This window comes from Equus asinus, chromosome 7 (genome assembly GCF_041296235.1).
Source record: "Equus asinus isolate D_3611 breed Donkey chromosome 7, EquAss-T2T_v2, whole genome shotgun sequence".
Lineage (NCBI taxonomy): Eukaryota > Metazoa > Chordata > Mammalia > Perissodactyla > Equidae > Equus > Equus asinus.
The window spans coordinates 14,652,690-14,670,027 of NC_091796.1; the positions used below are offsets into that span (position 1 = coordinate 14,652,690).

At 46.3% G+C, this 17,338-nt stretch overlaps 1 protein-coding gene across 1 annotated transcript in view; it reads left to right on the forward strand.

Annotated features, from left to right (window-relative positions):
- The window catches only part of BCL2 (BCL2 apoptosis regulator), a 170,913-nt gene extending 154,558 nt beyond the window's left edge, over positions 1-16,355 (forward strand). Inside the window, exon 3 of the mRNA XM_014843802.3 lies at positions 13,289-16,355. Coding sequence (XP_014699288.1) covers positions 13,289-13,423 — 135 coding nt within the window. The 3' untranslated portion in view covers positions 13,424-16,355. The remainder of the gene's footprint in view (positions 1-13,288) is intronic.
- The last annotated feature ends 983 nt before the right edge of the window (positions 16,356-17,338 follow it).

Genomic DNA, 17,338 nt, shown 5'->3' on the forward strand with positions numbered 1-17,338 from the left:
CCACACTCCAGCTCCTCTGCCCCCCAAGCTGGAGCTCTGACTGAGGGGGGATCCACGGCGTCGGGGAGAGTCTGCTCCCACAGGCTGCTCAGAAGATCACCTTGGTCATTTTGACCGTCACACAGTGACACACGGGGGTGCAGAATGGGGAGCTGGGAACAGGGTAAGCTTTGTTATGTCTCAGGGTGCTTTCGAGCGCGGTGTTAGCAGCCTGGGAAGTTTAAGCAGAGTTTGTGACTTATTTGCCGCACACTGAGAACAGCAGGGTCAGCACCATCGGGGGTGTGAGCAAATCTGGCCCTGGACAAATGTCAGAGACTGTCACTGAGGCAAAGGCCCAGGAGCCAGTGTGGTGTGGAGTTTCCTGAAAAGATACCCGTGCTGATTTCTTAACTTCCTGAAAGCAAGTGTCAGGCCAGGCCTGGCTGGAGGCTGGCAGTGCCCCGCTGAGGATGGCGCACACGCACACTCCCTCTGCTTGGCTCTTTTCATGCTGACATCCCCCCTCCAGGTCTGAGGCCACTTTCAGCAAGTTCCTATTAGGAAATGAGGGTTCTTTGTACTCCCCCCACCCAGCAGCCTCAGTCAACACTTGCTGATTTAAACAAGTGAGAATCAGACATTCAGCCCTCAACTCTGGCCCTCCACGTTTAATAAATGACGGGCCCCCTCCCCGCCTGCCCCCCAGCAGCAGTGTCCTGATGACAGCAATTAGGCCAGGCTGCAGAACTCAATGAGCATCTGCTTTTGGTTCCCATTTTTGGCATATTTTCATGAATTAACTCTTGCAGCGGCAGGGAGAGGGGTAGGTGCCTTGGCCATGCCACGCATCCACGAGTCTTGTGCCAGGCACAGTGAACGCGGCATGCTTGGCACAGACAACGACCGGCAGAGAGCTCACCCTCCCCTGCCACCACGTGCACGGTGGTCATGCTCACGTAGGCCGAGGCAGGTCTGGACACTGGCGAGGAGGCTGGGAGGGTAGCCACACCCGCTCCAGAACCCAAGAAAGAACAGTTGGTGGATACATTCCAAATGCCAGTCTGCCCAAGGAGTCCCCAGCCCACTGCAGGCGATGGAGAGTCCTGTCTGATTCTAAGGGGAAGCGGAACCTCCCGCACCATGATGTTACCGGTTCTAATTAAAATTGGCGTGAGAGGCACAGGGCTCTGAGGGACAAATGCCTGGATCATGATCCTGAAAACAAAGAGATGGGAAGCACACAGATGTGTCAGAGGCCACGGAAGCTTGGCTCCCATGCTGGAGAGAAGAGGGGCTCTAGGAGGCCCAGAGGATGAAGCTCACAGGAGGAGGCGCTGAGGCCACGTGTGTATTTGGGGCAAAGGAGGGGTGTAGAGGCCAGAGCCTGGCAGAGACTGTCCACACTGAGAAGAGTCATTTACAGTTGTCGTGGTAACACAGTAACACGTCCTGAGAGATGCATGGGAAAAGATGGAGAATAAGATCGTTAACTGTGTAAGCCCGTGATGGTAGACGGCAGAAAGAGTCCTTGGAGATCAGCGACTGATAAAGTTTTCGGATAAAGTAAACCTAAGGCCCAGGAGGTGAAGTGAGCCGCTCACCCAGATAGGCACTCAGCCATCCTAACTTCTCATCCGGAACAGTTTTCACCCACCATGCCACCTCCTACGTTTTAAAAAATTTATTAAAAGGAAGATAGTGATTGTGTAGTTTCCTAAGGAGCTCAATCTCCCACACACCTCTAAGCAAGAGGTACAGAACAAGCGAGTCCTTCTGTCAAATTCCATGTGGTGTAAAAATCGTTTAGTCTCCTTCTTCATGTAGTCTTAGAAATGTAATTGTCTTTTTTATGATTGACATACCATAAAATTCAATTCAAAGTGACTTATTCATTGGTTTTTAGTATATTCACAAGGTTGCGCGATCATCAGCATTATCTAATTCCAGAACTTTTTCATCACTCCTAACAGAAAAAGCCCTCTACCCGTTAGTAGTCACTCTCCGTGCTCCTCTCTCCCCAGACCCTGGCAACCACTAATCTACTTCTGTCCCTATGGATTTGCCTCTTTTGGACATTTCATATAAATGACATCATATGTTGTGTGACCATTTATGCCTGGCTTCTTTCACTGAGCATAATGTTTTCAAAGTTTGTCCATGCTGTAGCTTGTATCAGTGCCTCATTCCTATTTATGGCTGAATAATTTTCCATCATATGGATGTACCAGCTTTTGTTTATCTATTCATTCATTGATGGACATTTGGGTCATTTCCACTTTTAGCTATTATGAATAATGCTAATGTGAATATTTGTGTACAAGTTTGTGTGTGAACATATATTTTTGGTCATTTTGGGTATATATCTAGGAGTGGAATTGCTGGATCACGTGGTAACTGTTCGACTTTTTGAGGAACCACCATTGTTTTCCACAGCTGCTGTACCATTTTCCATTCCCACTGGCAATGTGCGAGGCCTCCAGTTTCTCTTCCTCCTTGCCAACACTTGTTATTGTCCATTTTTTACATTATAGCCATGCTAGTGGGTGTGAAGTGATATCTCATTGTGGTTTTGATTTGCATTTCTCTAATGTCTAGTGATGCTGAGCATCTTTTCTTGAGCTTGTTGGCCACTTGTATATCTTCTTGGTGAAACATCTATTCAAATCTTTGCCCGTTTTTTAATTGGGCTATTTGTCATTTTATTGTTGGATGGTAGTAATTACCCTTTTTTTGCTTGACACACTTTCATGCTCAACACAATTATCATAAAGTGATTATTTCCCCCCAAAAGTGAAAATAGCATAAGCCCAAAGCAAGAAAGAGCCAAGTGCCAGAAAATGCAGGGCACCGAAGGCTTCTAGCCAAAAGAAGGTAGTGGAATGAGGAAAGTAAGGGAAAAAAATGAAGAAACTTTGTTTTAAAGCCAAAACACTGCGAGGCAGGTTACTGCGGCCTTTGTGCCCGTGAGATCCTTCGGAAGGCACCCTTCTTAGGGCCTTGAGAGGGATGGCTGTAAAATGAGCACAGCAGCATGGGTCTCTTCTCCCCTCCCCAGAACCCTGCAGGATGAATGCACCTACACACACACCAAGTACTTTGAACATACCGAGGAGATTCTCATGCCCATTAAAGCCCCTGTGAACGCATGAGAATATTAAGAGCAGTTCTTACAGGGCAGGACCTGGGTCTTGTTTAGCTTTAAGACTCCTCAGCACCTTATAAAAATGTTTGGTTCTTGAATGAATAAGCGACCCAAAGATGAGGAGATCTCAAGGTCTAGCATAGATATGACCTTTAGTCTCTCCTGTTTGGGTTTATTATACGAACATGATAAACCAAATAGCACGATTCTTCACATAGTTCTAGCACATTTTGCTATAGATGCCTTGCTTGCCTGTTTCCACCTTTGGTCTTCTGAAGCACTGGACTGTTCGAACCTCCTGGCAGGAGGGACTTAACCCCACAGGTGTCTAAGCACCCTCTCCCTGCAGCATTTGCATAGCTGGTGCTGGGGAATTTGTCTCTGTGCTAACCTCCAGATAGCACCTCCTACACCAGCCTCGAGGGCACTTAGACAACCAGAACCTCTGAGATCGAGATCGCACCCTGGAATCCTGCTCTGGCTCAAGTCTCGTCCAGCAGGTGGATGTGGCAAGCAGCCTTTAACCTGGCTCCGTGGCTGCAGGATCCCGGGAGCATCAGACTCCTCTGCAAATTATTTTCTAGCTGTGCCCTGCTCAGGAAAGGAAGGAACTCTTTGGGCTTCTCATTTTTCACCCTCCCTAGCTCCTGAGGGCCCCTGCCTGATTTGCATCCTGAACTCAATTTGCATAACAAAATACACCAAAACTTCACTAGACCAACTGCGGTAGGCGGTGGGCAGGCAAGTTTTGTTTTGTTTGGGTTTTTCATCTCCTGCCATTTCTCTAGCAGGTTTCTAGTTACATCCAGATGACACTTAGATTAAGTTTCATTTCATGTTGTTGGCCCATGATTCAACTAGCCCCTCCTCCTGGGCACAGAGTTCCTCCAAGATGAAGCCCCATTCACTGGAGATGGCTTTCGGGGAGCCCTGCAAGCCTGGTGGAAGGAGTCATCCCACTTCTCTTGCTGGGGTTCTTCTCACAATCTGCAGGCCAGGCAGCTGTGTGTCCTTCAGTTAAACGCTCGAGAGTTGGGGTTTTTTTTTTCTCTTTCCTTTTCCTCCAAACCCGGAATCAATATTTTGGGAGTAACGGGAGGGTGAGGGAGGAAGAGCCGCAGGGGACAGCAGCTTGCAACTGCCAAAGCGGCTCTGATCTGCAGACGGAACCCTCAAGACTCATTCAGCACAAAGTGGCTGCAGAGGAAATCCTGCCGAGCCAATGATAAGGGGGGAAATGGAGTCACTTCCTCACCAGCTGCTTTATTCAGGTAGAAAAAGTCCTCACTTCCTCGCGTGCGCTCTGCTGGCCACCCCTCAGAGCGGCCCGGGCTGCTTGCTTCCCGTTTTGATCTCAGTTACCACCCTGTGGGGGACAGGTGAATTACTGCTTTCTTAGCTTCAGGGACAACTCTCATCTCTGCGTGCGTGTCTCCCTCCCTCCCTCCTTCGCTTCCTTCTTTCTCCTTCTCCCAGCATCCTCTCTTGCCTGGCGATTGCGTGTCTGTGTGCTCTGTGCATTGAAGCAGTCACAGAGAGTGCCGAGAATGAGTCTCACACCCACAGTAGAATCCGGGACTGGTTACCATCAGCGGCTTTATGTTCCCATGGATGTTCAGAAACAGCTTGAGGCCTGTGATCATCTCCTCTGTCGTGTTCAATGGGCACCAATGCTGCCTCTCTCGCCAATGCCCAGGATTATGGCTTTTTTTACCTCCAGGCAGCATTTTCAAAGTGTGTCTTCATAACACAGCAGGAATCTCCCTGACAGAGGGGTCAGTGGTCAAACAAGTTTGGAAAATGTTGCACAGCGTATGCCTCTCTTGGAGACTCCCAAGGCATACAGGTAAGGATGTTACTCAAAATGTTTCACAAGCAGCATGGCACAGACGCTGACCCACCAGATCCGACGCTGACCATTATCATCTCGCTAAACATCAGCCCCTTGTAGGAAGACACTAGAGGCTGCTGCAGAAAAAGCACTGAATTTTATTTAAGCCCATCATTTATTTGTCCTTTGAACATTTCCCCTTTAAAAAAATCACCTATTAAGATATGTTTGGAAAATCTGTTCTATAGTAAAAGAAAGCAGTTTATTTCAGCTCCACAAACATTTGCTGAGTGCCTGATATGTGACAGACATATGCTCCAGGGATCCAGAGATAAATAAAACGTGGTCCCTGCACCTCCAGGTGCTACTGATTGAATGGGGGAAGACAGACGTGTAAACAGATGATCTTCAGATGATACAGTGAACAGGGAATAGCCGAGGATTATTTAGCTCAACCTAGGGGCTGGGAGAAAATTGCCTGCAGAAAACGATGGCACTGAATCTCTGAATGAGCCAGAGTTAACTTACAAGTGACAGAAGCTGAGCAGGAGAGCTAGTTTGGGCCCAGAGCATTGGGAGCCTAGGATGCCATGTTAACCAATTTGGACTTAAGCATGCAAATGACCGATTTGATTCTGAATATATCACTCTGACTGCAATATGGAGAGGCAGCTGAACAGCAGGGCACAAGACTGGAGGCAGAGAGATCAGATGGGCAATCATAGCAGTAATCCTGGGGAGAGAAGGCAATAGGGTTAGAGAAATAGCTAGGTGGTCAAATTAGTGGTTATTTATTGCCCTGTCATGTCCCCTTGCCACTTCAGCGCTCACTATCTTGACCTCCAGCTACAAGAGATGCAGCAACTGCATCTCTTTCCCTGAGGGCTTTCTCTGGCCTCTAGAGCCCACTTTGCCTGTGTGTATGACTGGCCAGAAGTGCTGGGGTGTTGACGCCTCCAGAGGAGCAACCCTTAGCCAATGAATGTAAGGAGTTGCTGTATAAATACCCCAGCTCTCTAGCCCCTCAGTGGAATAACAAATCTGAATGTTCTGCACTGGCTGCAGATTTCCCAGCAGGATTGAACTCCAGTTGCCAGCAGCAGATCCTAGGATCATCTCCCAAATAAACCACTTAGACTCAAATCTTTGTCTTTGTTTCTGCTTATGGAAAAACCCAACCTAAGACTGTGGGATTTATCAATGAATGGATGAGGGATGAGGAAGAGGAAAGCATCTAGGGGACTCTCAGGCTGTGGGTTTACTTGACAGCATGGGCATGGTGAAAGCAAGAAGAAAGCAAGAAGAGAGGCAGGCTTGCTGGAGAGGGCTATCCTAACTCCGGTTTGGGACAGATTGCGTTGTCACTTCCAGTGGGACATCGTAGCAAGTGATTGGAATGAGAATCTGGCAGTAAAAGGAGCAGGTGGGGCTGGATATAAAGATTTCAGAGACATCATCATAAAGATGGTATTTAAGACCATGAGAGTGAAGGAGATGAGCCAAAAAGAGAGTAGACAAGTCCAGACAGAAGCCCAGGGAGCATCGAGTCCCCATCAGGGCAGGCAGAAGAGGAGGTGCCCATGAAGGAGGCAGAGAAGAAATTCTCCAGGAGGCAAAGACTTTCAGTGATCTCAGTGTCCAAAGTGTCAAAGCACCCATTAAGGTACGATCTGAAAAGGGACCGGCCTGGTGGCGCAGTGGTTAAGTTCACACATTCTACTTCTCGGCGGCCCAGGGTTCGCCGGTTCGGATCCCAGGTGTGGACATGGCACCACTTGGCAAAAGCCATGCTGTGGTAGGCATCCCACGTATAAAGTAGAGGAAGATGGGCATGGATGTTAGCTCAGGGCCAGTCTTCCTCAGCAAAAAGAGGAGGATTGGCAGTAGTTAGCTCAGGGCTAATCTTCCTCAAAAATGAAAAAATAAAACCTTCTAAAAAAAAGAAAAAATGATGCAATCTGAAAAGCATCCAGTGGATTTAGCTTTAGCCACGGGACGGGGAGGGTGTTGGTGGTTTCTGGGGGGGGGAGGGTAGTTTCAGAGGCACAATGGAGGAAGAAACCATGCTGAGTGGATTAAAATGAGGGTGGGAAGACAACCAGTGAGGGTGGGTTAGCTGCTTGTCTGAGAGGGCAAGGAGAGAAGATAATGATTAGGGTGGAATATAGCATCAGCATGAACATTTTCAGGAAATCTGAATGTTTGTATGCCAAGGAAAAAGAGACAGAAGGAAGGATGAGGTTGAAATCATAGTTGAGAGTAGGGCCAGCTGATGGAGAAAGGTTCCAGGAGCAATGGGAGACAGTGGGATAAGGGCGCAGGATGGGAAGGACGGATCGAGATGTAAGTCAGTGGATGTGCCAGGATAGGAAGCTGGGGTAATTCTCCCTCCATGGCCTCAATTTTCTCAGAGAAGAAAGAGGTGACATCAGCTGTTAAACAGAGAGGCGAACACAGGAGAAAAGTGGTGGCTGTTTGGAATAGCCGTGGATAGGAACAGAAAAGATCAGACCAAGGGAAGGGAGCGCTAAGTGGTTTCAAGAAGTCACTGAGTTGGGAGACCGTGAATTTAGAGCAGCACCGGACTGCATGGTTGGGCAACTTGCTTCAGCAACACTTGGAAGGCCAGACGAGGCTGCCGTGGGATGGGGTCAGGGACAGGGCACAAAGGAAGGTCCGGGATGGGAGGAAGCAAGCTGAGGGAGGCAGGAAGGAGGCGCCCAGGGAGATAGAAGACCCAGCTGCTTGCCAGTGTCCTAACTCATTAAGCACCGGAGGCAGAGGATGTAAACCCAGCCTCTACTCTCCTCCGTCTTCTGTCTGCTTATTGGGACATACTGTAAGTCATTTACTCTTCTTGTCTAGATGTCAGTTTCCTCACTATTAAAAAAAGGCTAATATCTTTATTAGGCAATATTACGCCAGTGCAGGAGATCTGAACTCACTTGGAGGTTCCTTCCAGCTCAGTTTTGTGTTACTGTGGTTCGCCTTTTCCTTTTTCTTTTCCTTCACTAACCCTCAGGTTATCATGAGGGAGGTGATCCCCATGGAGACAAAATTATAAAGCCATGAAAAATAGAAAACATCAAAGGCATTTGATAGCAGCGTTTGACTTCCTGTTGGCACCACCTGATTTTCGTTTTACTTTCTTCTTCCTGCTGACAGGATCCTCTGCTCTGTGCAGGATACAAAATGGCGGCACACCTTGATTTCGGACATGCAGAGGCATCATCTCTCTCTAGATTGTAACCTCTTTGAGGGCAGGATGGCTTCCCTCCCTTAGGATCTCCCATTGATCATAGAATGCCTGCGTCTACACTCAGCTCAAAGATTGTGGAATGTAGCCGAATTTCTAATTTGTGTATAGCCAACCAAGCCATGTTAAATTTCCCCATAATATAACGAGAGCTGAGAACCACTGCTGAGCCACGGGCCTGAACGTGCAGACATTCGTTTACCTGTTACCTGTTTCATTCAGTGTTATGTTGGGAACATCATTCCTTGCCAGTAAATGTAGGGTACAACTTTTAATGGTTGAACAGTATTCCATTGTATGGATGTGGTAAAAGTTATTTCACCGATTATATTTTCAGACATTTAAGTTGTTTTAACCACTATAAACAACCTGTGCACGTTGTTTTTTCAAAATAAATAACCAGAAGTGGAATTACTAATAAAAGGATATTTGTAAAGCTTTTGATACACATTGCCAAATACGAAAGGTCTCTGCACTTCCCTTTACCGGGGAGTCCATCAATTGTATAAGAGTCTCTGGGGCTCCCACCCCAAACCCACCCCATCCTTTTCAGCAGAACTCAGTATTCTTTTAAATTTTTGCCAGTCCAACTTGTTTATTTTTCAGTCTCATTTTATTTGGAATCAGGTTTAAACAAAACTTCTTGAAGGGTTTTGAAAGAGAAAGGAAAATTTTGGAGGGTGGGCTGCCTCAAGGGAGAGTGTGTGTGTGTGTGTGCATGACGGAGAGATAGAGAGGGAAAGAAGAAGAGAGACAGAAAGGGAAAGAGAGAGGATGGGGGGAGAGAGGAAGAGAGAGGTGGAAGTGGTCTCACAACCAGTCCCAATGCAGGAGGGAGGGGACACTTTGGCTGCCCACCCCCCAGCTTAGGAATCTTGAGTCTGGTCTCTTGCGGTCCACACCTCCCTGGCTTATGTCCAACCCTGCAGCAAGACTATTGGGATCGGAGTTTGGCCCTCCTGCCCATTGATGCCACCCTGGGTGCAGCTCAGACTCAGACCACCTGTGGGCTTTGAACTTGCAGTTTGTAGAGAAGCTGTCTGCGAAAGAGCTGTGAGAGCTGGGGCACTGCCTGCCTCCTCTCTGGCGTGAGGGGCCAGCGAAAGGAGAACGGACCCTCCCCCGGAAGGTGCTGTGCACATCCCTGAGACGGGGCAGAGCCCTTGTCAGGCCTGACATGAGCAAGGGGTGTGGTGCCTCCTAAATATATGGACTGGGATTTTGCCCGAATCACATGATGATGGCCCAGGTTTTCTTTTTCCCTCTTTGTTGCTTTTAATACATAAAATGAGCATGTGTTTATTTAAAACAGCTTTCAAACTTAAACAAATAATGACAGACTGTTCAAACAGACTTCGGAAATCGCCCTAATCAGGATGTTTGAAAAAGCAAGAAGACTCTCTATGAAAGTAGCTTTTAAGACCTTCCAGTCCTGAAACCAACGCTCAGGGGCCAGATTCAGTCTTAGATGATGCCCCTCAGCCCTACAACCTGACAATAATTTATGAGAAAGTATAGATGGGCATTGTATTATCACTTCCCATTTTCCAACAGAATACGTCACGTGTATATTTTAATTCACAATTTCTGTAGAAATCACCAAGCATCTTCAGAACCCAAAGCTGACTCTTTAGAGGGAACTAGTAAATTGCTTCTGTAAAATAGCAGGCTCGGTTGACCATCTGGAGGGAAGGGCAGGCTTAGGAGGAAGGTGGCAGGTTTGGGAGAAGGCAGACTAGAGAGCAAGTTGTTAATACTTCCACTAATTCACATTCTGGACCACATTCACAAATGGCTTTGAGTTAATCTTCACAAAAACCAATTTTATGGGTGAAATAAATAAGGCTCAGGGTTGGGTAGTTTGCTCACGGTCCTGAGCACTAAAATGTCAAAGCCGAGATTTCACCCAGACCTTCTCTCCCAAGTCCCAGAGCCCCGGGGCTGCGTCAGCACCTCTGTGATCCTTCTTTGGGTCAAGAGATGCTACTCTGGCTCATCCCACTCTAGAAATGTTTTATTCGTTTTTGTTTTTTATATACATACAGTACATCAGACATGGCTCCTTAGGTCCATCAGAAGCACAGTTCTTCACGTGAGGGGATAGGAGTCGGGAGACGGCATTAGTGCAGCCCCAGAGAGGAAGGGATATTTTCAGAGGCATTTCTTCTGCCCTCTGTGCAGGCCTTCTGCCTGGTACTGTGCACCAGGCAAACTGGGAGAATATGCCAGCCCAAGTTTGTGCCTGCTTCCTCCACTTTCCCATGATGGCTCCATGTCCAGAAAGGTCAGATGGACAGGGGCTTAGTCAGTTCCATAGTCTGCCATGGAAAACTCCACTGGTAACTAAGGGGACACAAGGCTCCGCCATTGACCACCCCCTCAATGTGAAGCCGAATTGCGTACAGCCCGGAGCCAGTGCCCGGAGGAATTCGGGGCATCCTTTAGCTAGACTGTTAGGGGTTCCAGCCCGACCATCCCTCAGAGAGAGGAGCATGGCGGGGGGCTGTTAGACTTTTGCAGCTCTGTCTGTGGGACCCTGGGATGAACTTTGCAAGAGGCAAAGTTTCTCCTGCTCGTAAATACATCCTGACCCCTTCCTGCCCTGTTTGTCCCTGATCATAAATAAGGAAAGTGTGTATCTGGACAAACAGTCATGATTGTCGCCTCATCTTTGTACTAAGAGCGCTAAGCATGCATTTATTTACGTCCATTGCCTTGCTTTGCTGAGGCTCAAATTTAGAAAAAGTTAACAATAGATTAAAAAAGAAGAAAACCCTTGCGCCCTCTCCTGGTAAAAGTTAATCCAGTACATCCGAAGGTACAGCTCACCCACTTCTTGGGGAGCAGTTACCTGTCTAGGCTAACTAACTAATCTTGTGCTAATTTGACCAAAGCTGTTGACACATTAGATGGCCTGTTGGGTCTTCTAGAGTCCATGATCATGGAGTTTCTTCTCAACCCTTCTTCACAGGGTTTCTCAGCCTCAGAACTGTTGGCACTTTGGGCTGGAGAATTCTTTGTGGTGAGGGCTGTCTTGTGAGTTACAGGATGTTGAACAGCATCCCTGGCCTCTGCCCACTAGATGCCAGCAGCACCCCCACCCCAAATCATCACTACCAAAAAATGTTTCCAGACATTGCCAAATGTCCCCTGGGGGGCAAGATCACCCTCAGGGAGAACCACTACCTTAAACTCTTGTCTCCAACCAGACAAGACACAGGGTGACCAGTGAGAGAGTGCAGATGGCTCAGCATAAACCCTTCATGACTGCAGGAAGGCTGGAAGCAATTTTGATGACTGGTCAACGGAGTTCAGCTCTAGGAATTTGTCTGAAAAAAGCATCTGAACAAGTAGACAAGAATTTATGTATAAAGATGTATCATAATATTGTTTATATTAGCAAAAGTGTAAACAACCCAAATAAAGAATTGGTTAAATAAAGTACAGATGGAATACTATGTAATCAGGAAAATAATTATGGAAATCTGTATATAATAATGTGGGCAGTTCCCCTAATGATGCCTTAAACTGTCACCTTCAAGACTACTCCAGGATTCCCAGTGGCTGTTGTATATAGAAGGAATCATTTCAAACAGGCAGAGTAAGCACTGGGTGAAGTATTGGGCCAAACACAGAATTCAAGCCAATGATTGAGTTCAGGAAACTTTAATCATTAATTGAACAGTCATTTATTAAGCACTGACATGTACCAAGACCACACACAGCACTGGGGAGACAAAGATGATACCTGGTCCCTCTATGGCAACACTTGCCCCAAACAGACAAAAACACTGTGAACACTGTCAGATGCTCCCCCGCACAGCAGCCAGAAGCCTCAGTATGTTACCGTCTCCCGTAAAGAAATTGTGTGCTCCAATGTCAGGTGGTTGGGAGTAAAACAGAACTATGTCTTGTTTTCCTCTTCATGCCTGAATAAATCACACCAAGTGAAAAGCATTCCATTTACTGATTTATATATTTAGAGAGTTGTCCAAATTCTCATTGGGTCCAAAGGTGGAACCTGATCCTCCCCAACAAATCTAAGAAATGAGCATTCAATGATTGGTTCAATCTAAGACAATCCAGAGGACTTTGCTATAACACACTGCAGGCCGGACTTCAGTGCAGCGATAGGAAGGGAAGACAGGAGCCATCTTCTTTCCTCAGGGACCTGCGTAACCAGTGACACATAACTGACCATGTGTGCTTTATGAAGTACACAGCTTGAGTTAAACACAGAGTTGTGGTCATCCAGTCTAGCCACCCCCTGGGAGAAACCCTGCAACAGCTCTGTTTCCCAGGGAGAACACTGTCCTTGACCTCAAAGGCCAGCATGCCACCAGTGGAGGCCGCCCTGCTTGTGCCCACCACATCAGCCTCCCAGGGACCAAGCTCCCCACAGAACTGCTGTCTGTCGTGTGAGGGCATCAGCAGACTGAAGGGCACTGGTTTGGATCTGGGTTCAAATCCTAGCCCTGCCATTGATTAGACAAATCCTTAACCTCTGTGAGTCTCAGGGTTTTGTCCTCTACAGAACAGGAACAAAGGAAATGACTCCGTAAGATGGATATGAAGAACAAACAGAAAAATGCAAGTGAGGCATCCGTGACAAGGGCCTGGCGTCGAGTGAGCACTCAATAAAGGCGTGTAGCCGTAGTCATTGTTTTTGTATTTCTTCAGTGAATGGCCATGGCTAACTAAAATTGCAGCCTCCAGTATTTCTCGAAGCCTTTGCTGTTTTAGGTTTCCCCTTAGCACTAACCACTCTAACACACTCTATGATACAGTGATTTTGTTTACCCTCTATTCCCTTCAACTAGATAAAAGCTTCACGAGGCAGGAACTGCTCGTCTAGTTCATTCATGGCCGTGACTCTCTGGTGCCTGGCACACAAATAGGGTCTCAGTAAATATTGAAAAGAATGGGTCTGAAATCACTGCCCCCAGAGAATGTTTTGCCTGTCACTTCAGGAGAGAAGTGCCCAGGCCCCCTGGCACCGTGCCTCTCTCCCTGTGGGCCAGCATTCTGTGCTCTTTCTCTAATACACTTTCTTTTCTTCCCTCCTCTCCCCCCGCAGGACGCCTTTGTGGAACTGTACGGCCCCAGCATGCGGCCGCTGTTTGATTTCTCCTGGCTGTCTCTGAAGGCGCTGCTCAGTCTGGCCCTGGTGGGAGCTTGTATCACCCTGGGTGCCTATCTGGGCCACAAGTGAAGTCAACAGGCCTGCCACAAACAAATATGCAAAAGGTTCACTAAAGCAGTAGAAATATATGCATTGCCAGTGATGTACCATGAAACGAAGCTGTGGTCTCTTTAAAACAAAAAAAACGAAAACAGCTTTCAGGCTCAACGTCGAATCAGCTCTTTACTGCCAAAGGGAAATACCATTTATTTTTTACATTATTAAGAAAAGAAAGATTTATTTATTTAAGACGGTCCCATCCAACCTCCTGTCTTTGGAAAGCCTACCACTAATTGCCAGGCCCACCTGAGCGGCTCCACCTGGATCTCCTGTGCCTATAAACACGGATTTGTTTTCCATGTTGTTGGCTGGACTGACTCACCATCTGAAGAGCGAACAAACTGACAAAGGACTTGACTGTTTCAGAAGCCAGGTTTCTGGCTGCTGGAGGTTAGGAAGAAGGTGTTCATTTTCTCTGCGTTTATTTGCCCTGGGGGCTGGGACGTTAAAAGAGAGAAGGTGCTTGGAGGGAAGTCCATCTTCCCTGACCTGAGGAGCAGACACTTTGCATATGGCTCGCATGGTACATACCTGATTGGAAGAAGAAAATCGGGAACTTCAGATGGACTTGGTATCTGCCAAGAGTTCCATACCGAAGGACATGATGGGGAAAATGCCGTTAAACCATAGGAAAGTATTTTTTTAAGCTACCAATTGTGCCGAGAAGCAATTTTAGCAATTTATACAATACCATCCAGTACCTTAAGCCCTGATGTGTATATTCATATATTTTGGATACGCTCCCCCTCCAAATACTGGCTCTGTCTGTGTATGAAACAGAATTCTCTGGAATGCGAGGAAGTGAACATTTCGGTGACTTTCTTCCGCACCAAGAAGGCTAGAGTTACCCAGAAGCATCAGGCCGCCACAAGTGCCTGCATCTCCGCAAGAGGCCGCAGTCTGACGTCCTGCCTTGCCCCAGCTTGGAGGCCTCATCCTAGAACTGAGGCTGGGCACTTGCTGGCCTGTTCCGCGTGTTTTCAACAGCGCAGCGTGGTCTCCGAATGTCTGGAAGCTGACAGAGCTCAGAATTCCACTGTCCAGAAGGAGCAGCAGCAGGCTGGGCCTGTGACCCTGGGGGCCTCCCGTTAGGCCCGTTTCCATGTAGACGTGGAACCTGGGAGCCAAGGTTCTTAAGACGGTTATATCATGGTGGAGGGAAGGAAACGGAGGCGCTGCACCTTTCCCTGCAGAGGGAGGTGGTGAAGTCTGGGAAGGCCACCACCGAAAGGGCACGTGAGCAGAGGTGACACATGCGGCCTGTGTGCCATGTGGCTGCGGCGCATGCGTGTTGGCTGTGCGGCCGCCCACCTGTCTGTGCAGTTTAAAGCAAGGCTTTAAATTAAAGACTTGGGAGAGGGTCATAAATCCTAAAGGAAGCGTTGAAATAGGGTGTCATGGATTAATTCACCTATGGCTATGGAATTACGATGTAAAACATTATCTTGTCATTGTAGTTTGGTTTTATTTGAAAACCTGACAAAAAAAAAGTTCCAGGTGTGGAATGTGGAGGTTATCCGTATATCCTGGGGCAGTGAAAAAGAAAAAAAAAAAATCAGTGATGGAAAACTCTAGACAAGTAGCAAAAGAAGTGGCATCTCCAGCTCATAAACTAGAAAATATTTTTTCAAGTTTAGAATCAGCCTTGAGACATACGTGGAATAACTGTGGCATTATCGCATTATATACCATTTATCTGTATTAACTTTGGAATGTACTATGTTCAATGTTTAATGCTGTGGTTGATATTTCGAAAGCTGCTTTTAAAAAAAAATACATGCATCTCAGCATTTTTTTTTTTAAATCGTATTTAGTTATGGCCTCTACACTATTTGTTAGCAAAAATGATCATTTTTCCATTTGAGATATTTTTGTCTCTTAATTCTTTAAAAGCATTTATGAAAAGGTGAGATAAGCCCTGGGTCTCAGCTACCTGAGAAACCCTGGCACGTGCTGGCTGTGGAGGCGCGTTGCTTCAACCAAGTGATGTGCACTTCCATGTCTACACAATTGTTTATTGTGAGGGATGTATCTGTTGTCCCTTTGACCTTGTTCCTGGAAGGTTTACTTGTCCCTGGGCAAATCAGAATTTAACTCACATTATTTAAGATTACATACATGTTTGGTTAAACCCATGAGGTTCATTCGGTTCAAAATCTACATGGGAAATGACCAGGGGATTAAATTCTGGCTGTGATGGTTTGACCTTTAGAGAGTTGCTTTACGTGGCCTATTTCCACATAGACCCATCTAGGGCCCTCCTGGCCTCTTTCTACAGGGCCCTTTTCCGTGGTTATCCTTCAGGTTCTTCCTGAAATGCAGAGGCACTGACGCCCCACACCGAGAAAGCAGGAAATCCATGGTATGAAGCCAGACCTCCCTGGCAGGCCTCAGGGAACAGGACGATCAGACCTTTGAATGATTCTAATTTTTAAGCAAAATATTATTTTATGAAAGGTTTACATTGTCAAAAGTGATGAATATGGAATATCAAATCCTGTGCTGCTATCCTGCCAAGATCATCTTAATGGAGTCAGTTTGCAGTACACTCCAAGTGGCGAGACCCTCCAAGCTGCTTTAGAAGTACCAGTGAAGAACATGGACGTTTTTAATATAAAGCCTATTTGTCTTTTGTTGTTGTTCTTATTGTTCAAACTGGGATTTGCAGAGTATTCTTAAAAATGTGTATATAAAAAAGGTCATGGGGGCTGACTTCTGGCTGGTTTCCTTTGGCTGTAGGATTTTGTTATCTGGTTTTAATGGTAAATGTACCCAGCCGCCTGACCCCAGAACTGTACAGTATTGTGGCTGCACTTGCTCTAAGAGTAGTGGATATTGCATTTTTTCTTGTTGTTAAAAACATGTTAGAAGCAATGATGTATATAAAAGCCTCAACTAGTCATTTTTTCATTGTCTCAATTATTCTGTGATCTGGACAACAGAGAACCAGTCCTGCTTACTTTGTGTTGAGAAGGGATTCATACCGGAATTAACCCACAGCGTGGTGCGTGTGTTGGCCAAGGTCAGGGTTAAGTATAACACACGCATTTTCCAGATTGGGGTTCAGGGCTCTGAAAAGAGCCACAAAGAGAAAAGGACCCCAGAACCTCCTTGGTCCTCCGCAGCCCTCACTGCACAGGCGCTCTGAAAGAGAGATCGAAACAGCTGACGAGTTCTACGGCGAACAATTCATCTCAGATTTGACAGTGGCTGAAAATTCTTGTAGGTTTCAGATTTGGACAAAAGTCATGTTTGAATTAAGGAAGCACCTTGCTATCGTTCAAGCAAAAAAAACCAGCACCCTCTGCCCCAGCCCCCTTATCTCTGCATATTCAGAGACGGTCTTCCTTTTAGATGTGACTTTTCGTTCCTTAGTAAATGTTTATTGCTTATCATCTGAAGACCCTGTCCTGACCCAATTTAGGAAATTAGGAAGTGATTATAAATCAAGAGGAGTTATAATAATCAGGATTAAATGTAAAAAAGTAGGGCAGTCCCAAGACATGTCTGGCTTTCTCCTAAGGATCTACTAAACGAACAGAATTGCAAATAGTCTATATTGTAACTAAATTTATGCTGAAATGACTGATTTATAATTGTGAACTTAAATTCTAATTTCAATTCTACTTTTAAGACAGTGGCTGTTTTTATACTTTCTTATCACTTATAGTTAGTAATGGACACCTACTCTATCAGAAGAAAACAGGAAGGTCTTGAAATATAAGCCATTCTAAGGAAATAAGGGAGTCAGTTGAAATTCTATTCTGATCTTATTCCGTGGTGTCTTTTGCAGCCCAGACAAATGTGGTTACACACTTTTTAAGAAATACAATTCTACATTGTCAGGCTTATGAAGGTTCCAATCAGATCTTTATTGTTATTCAA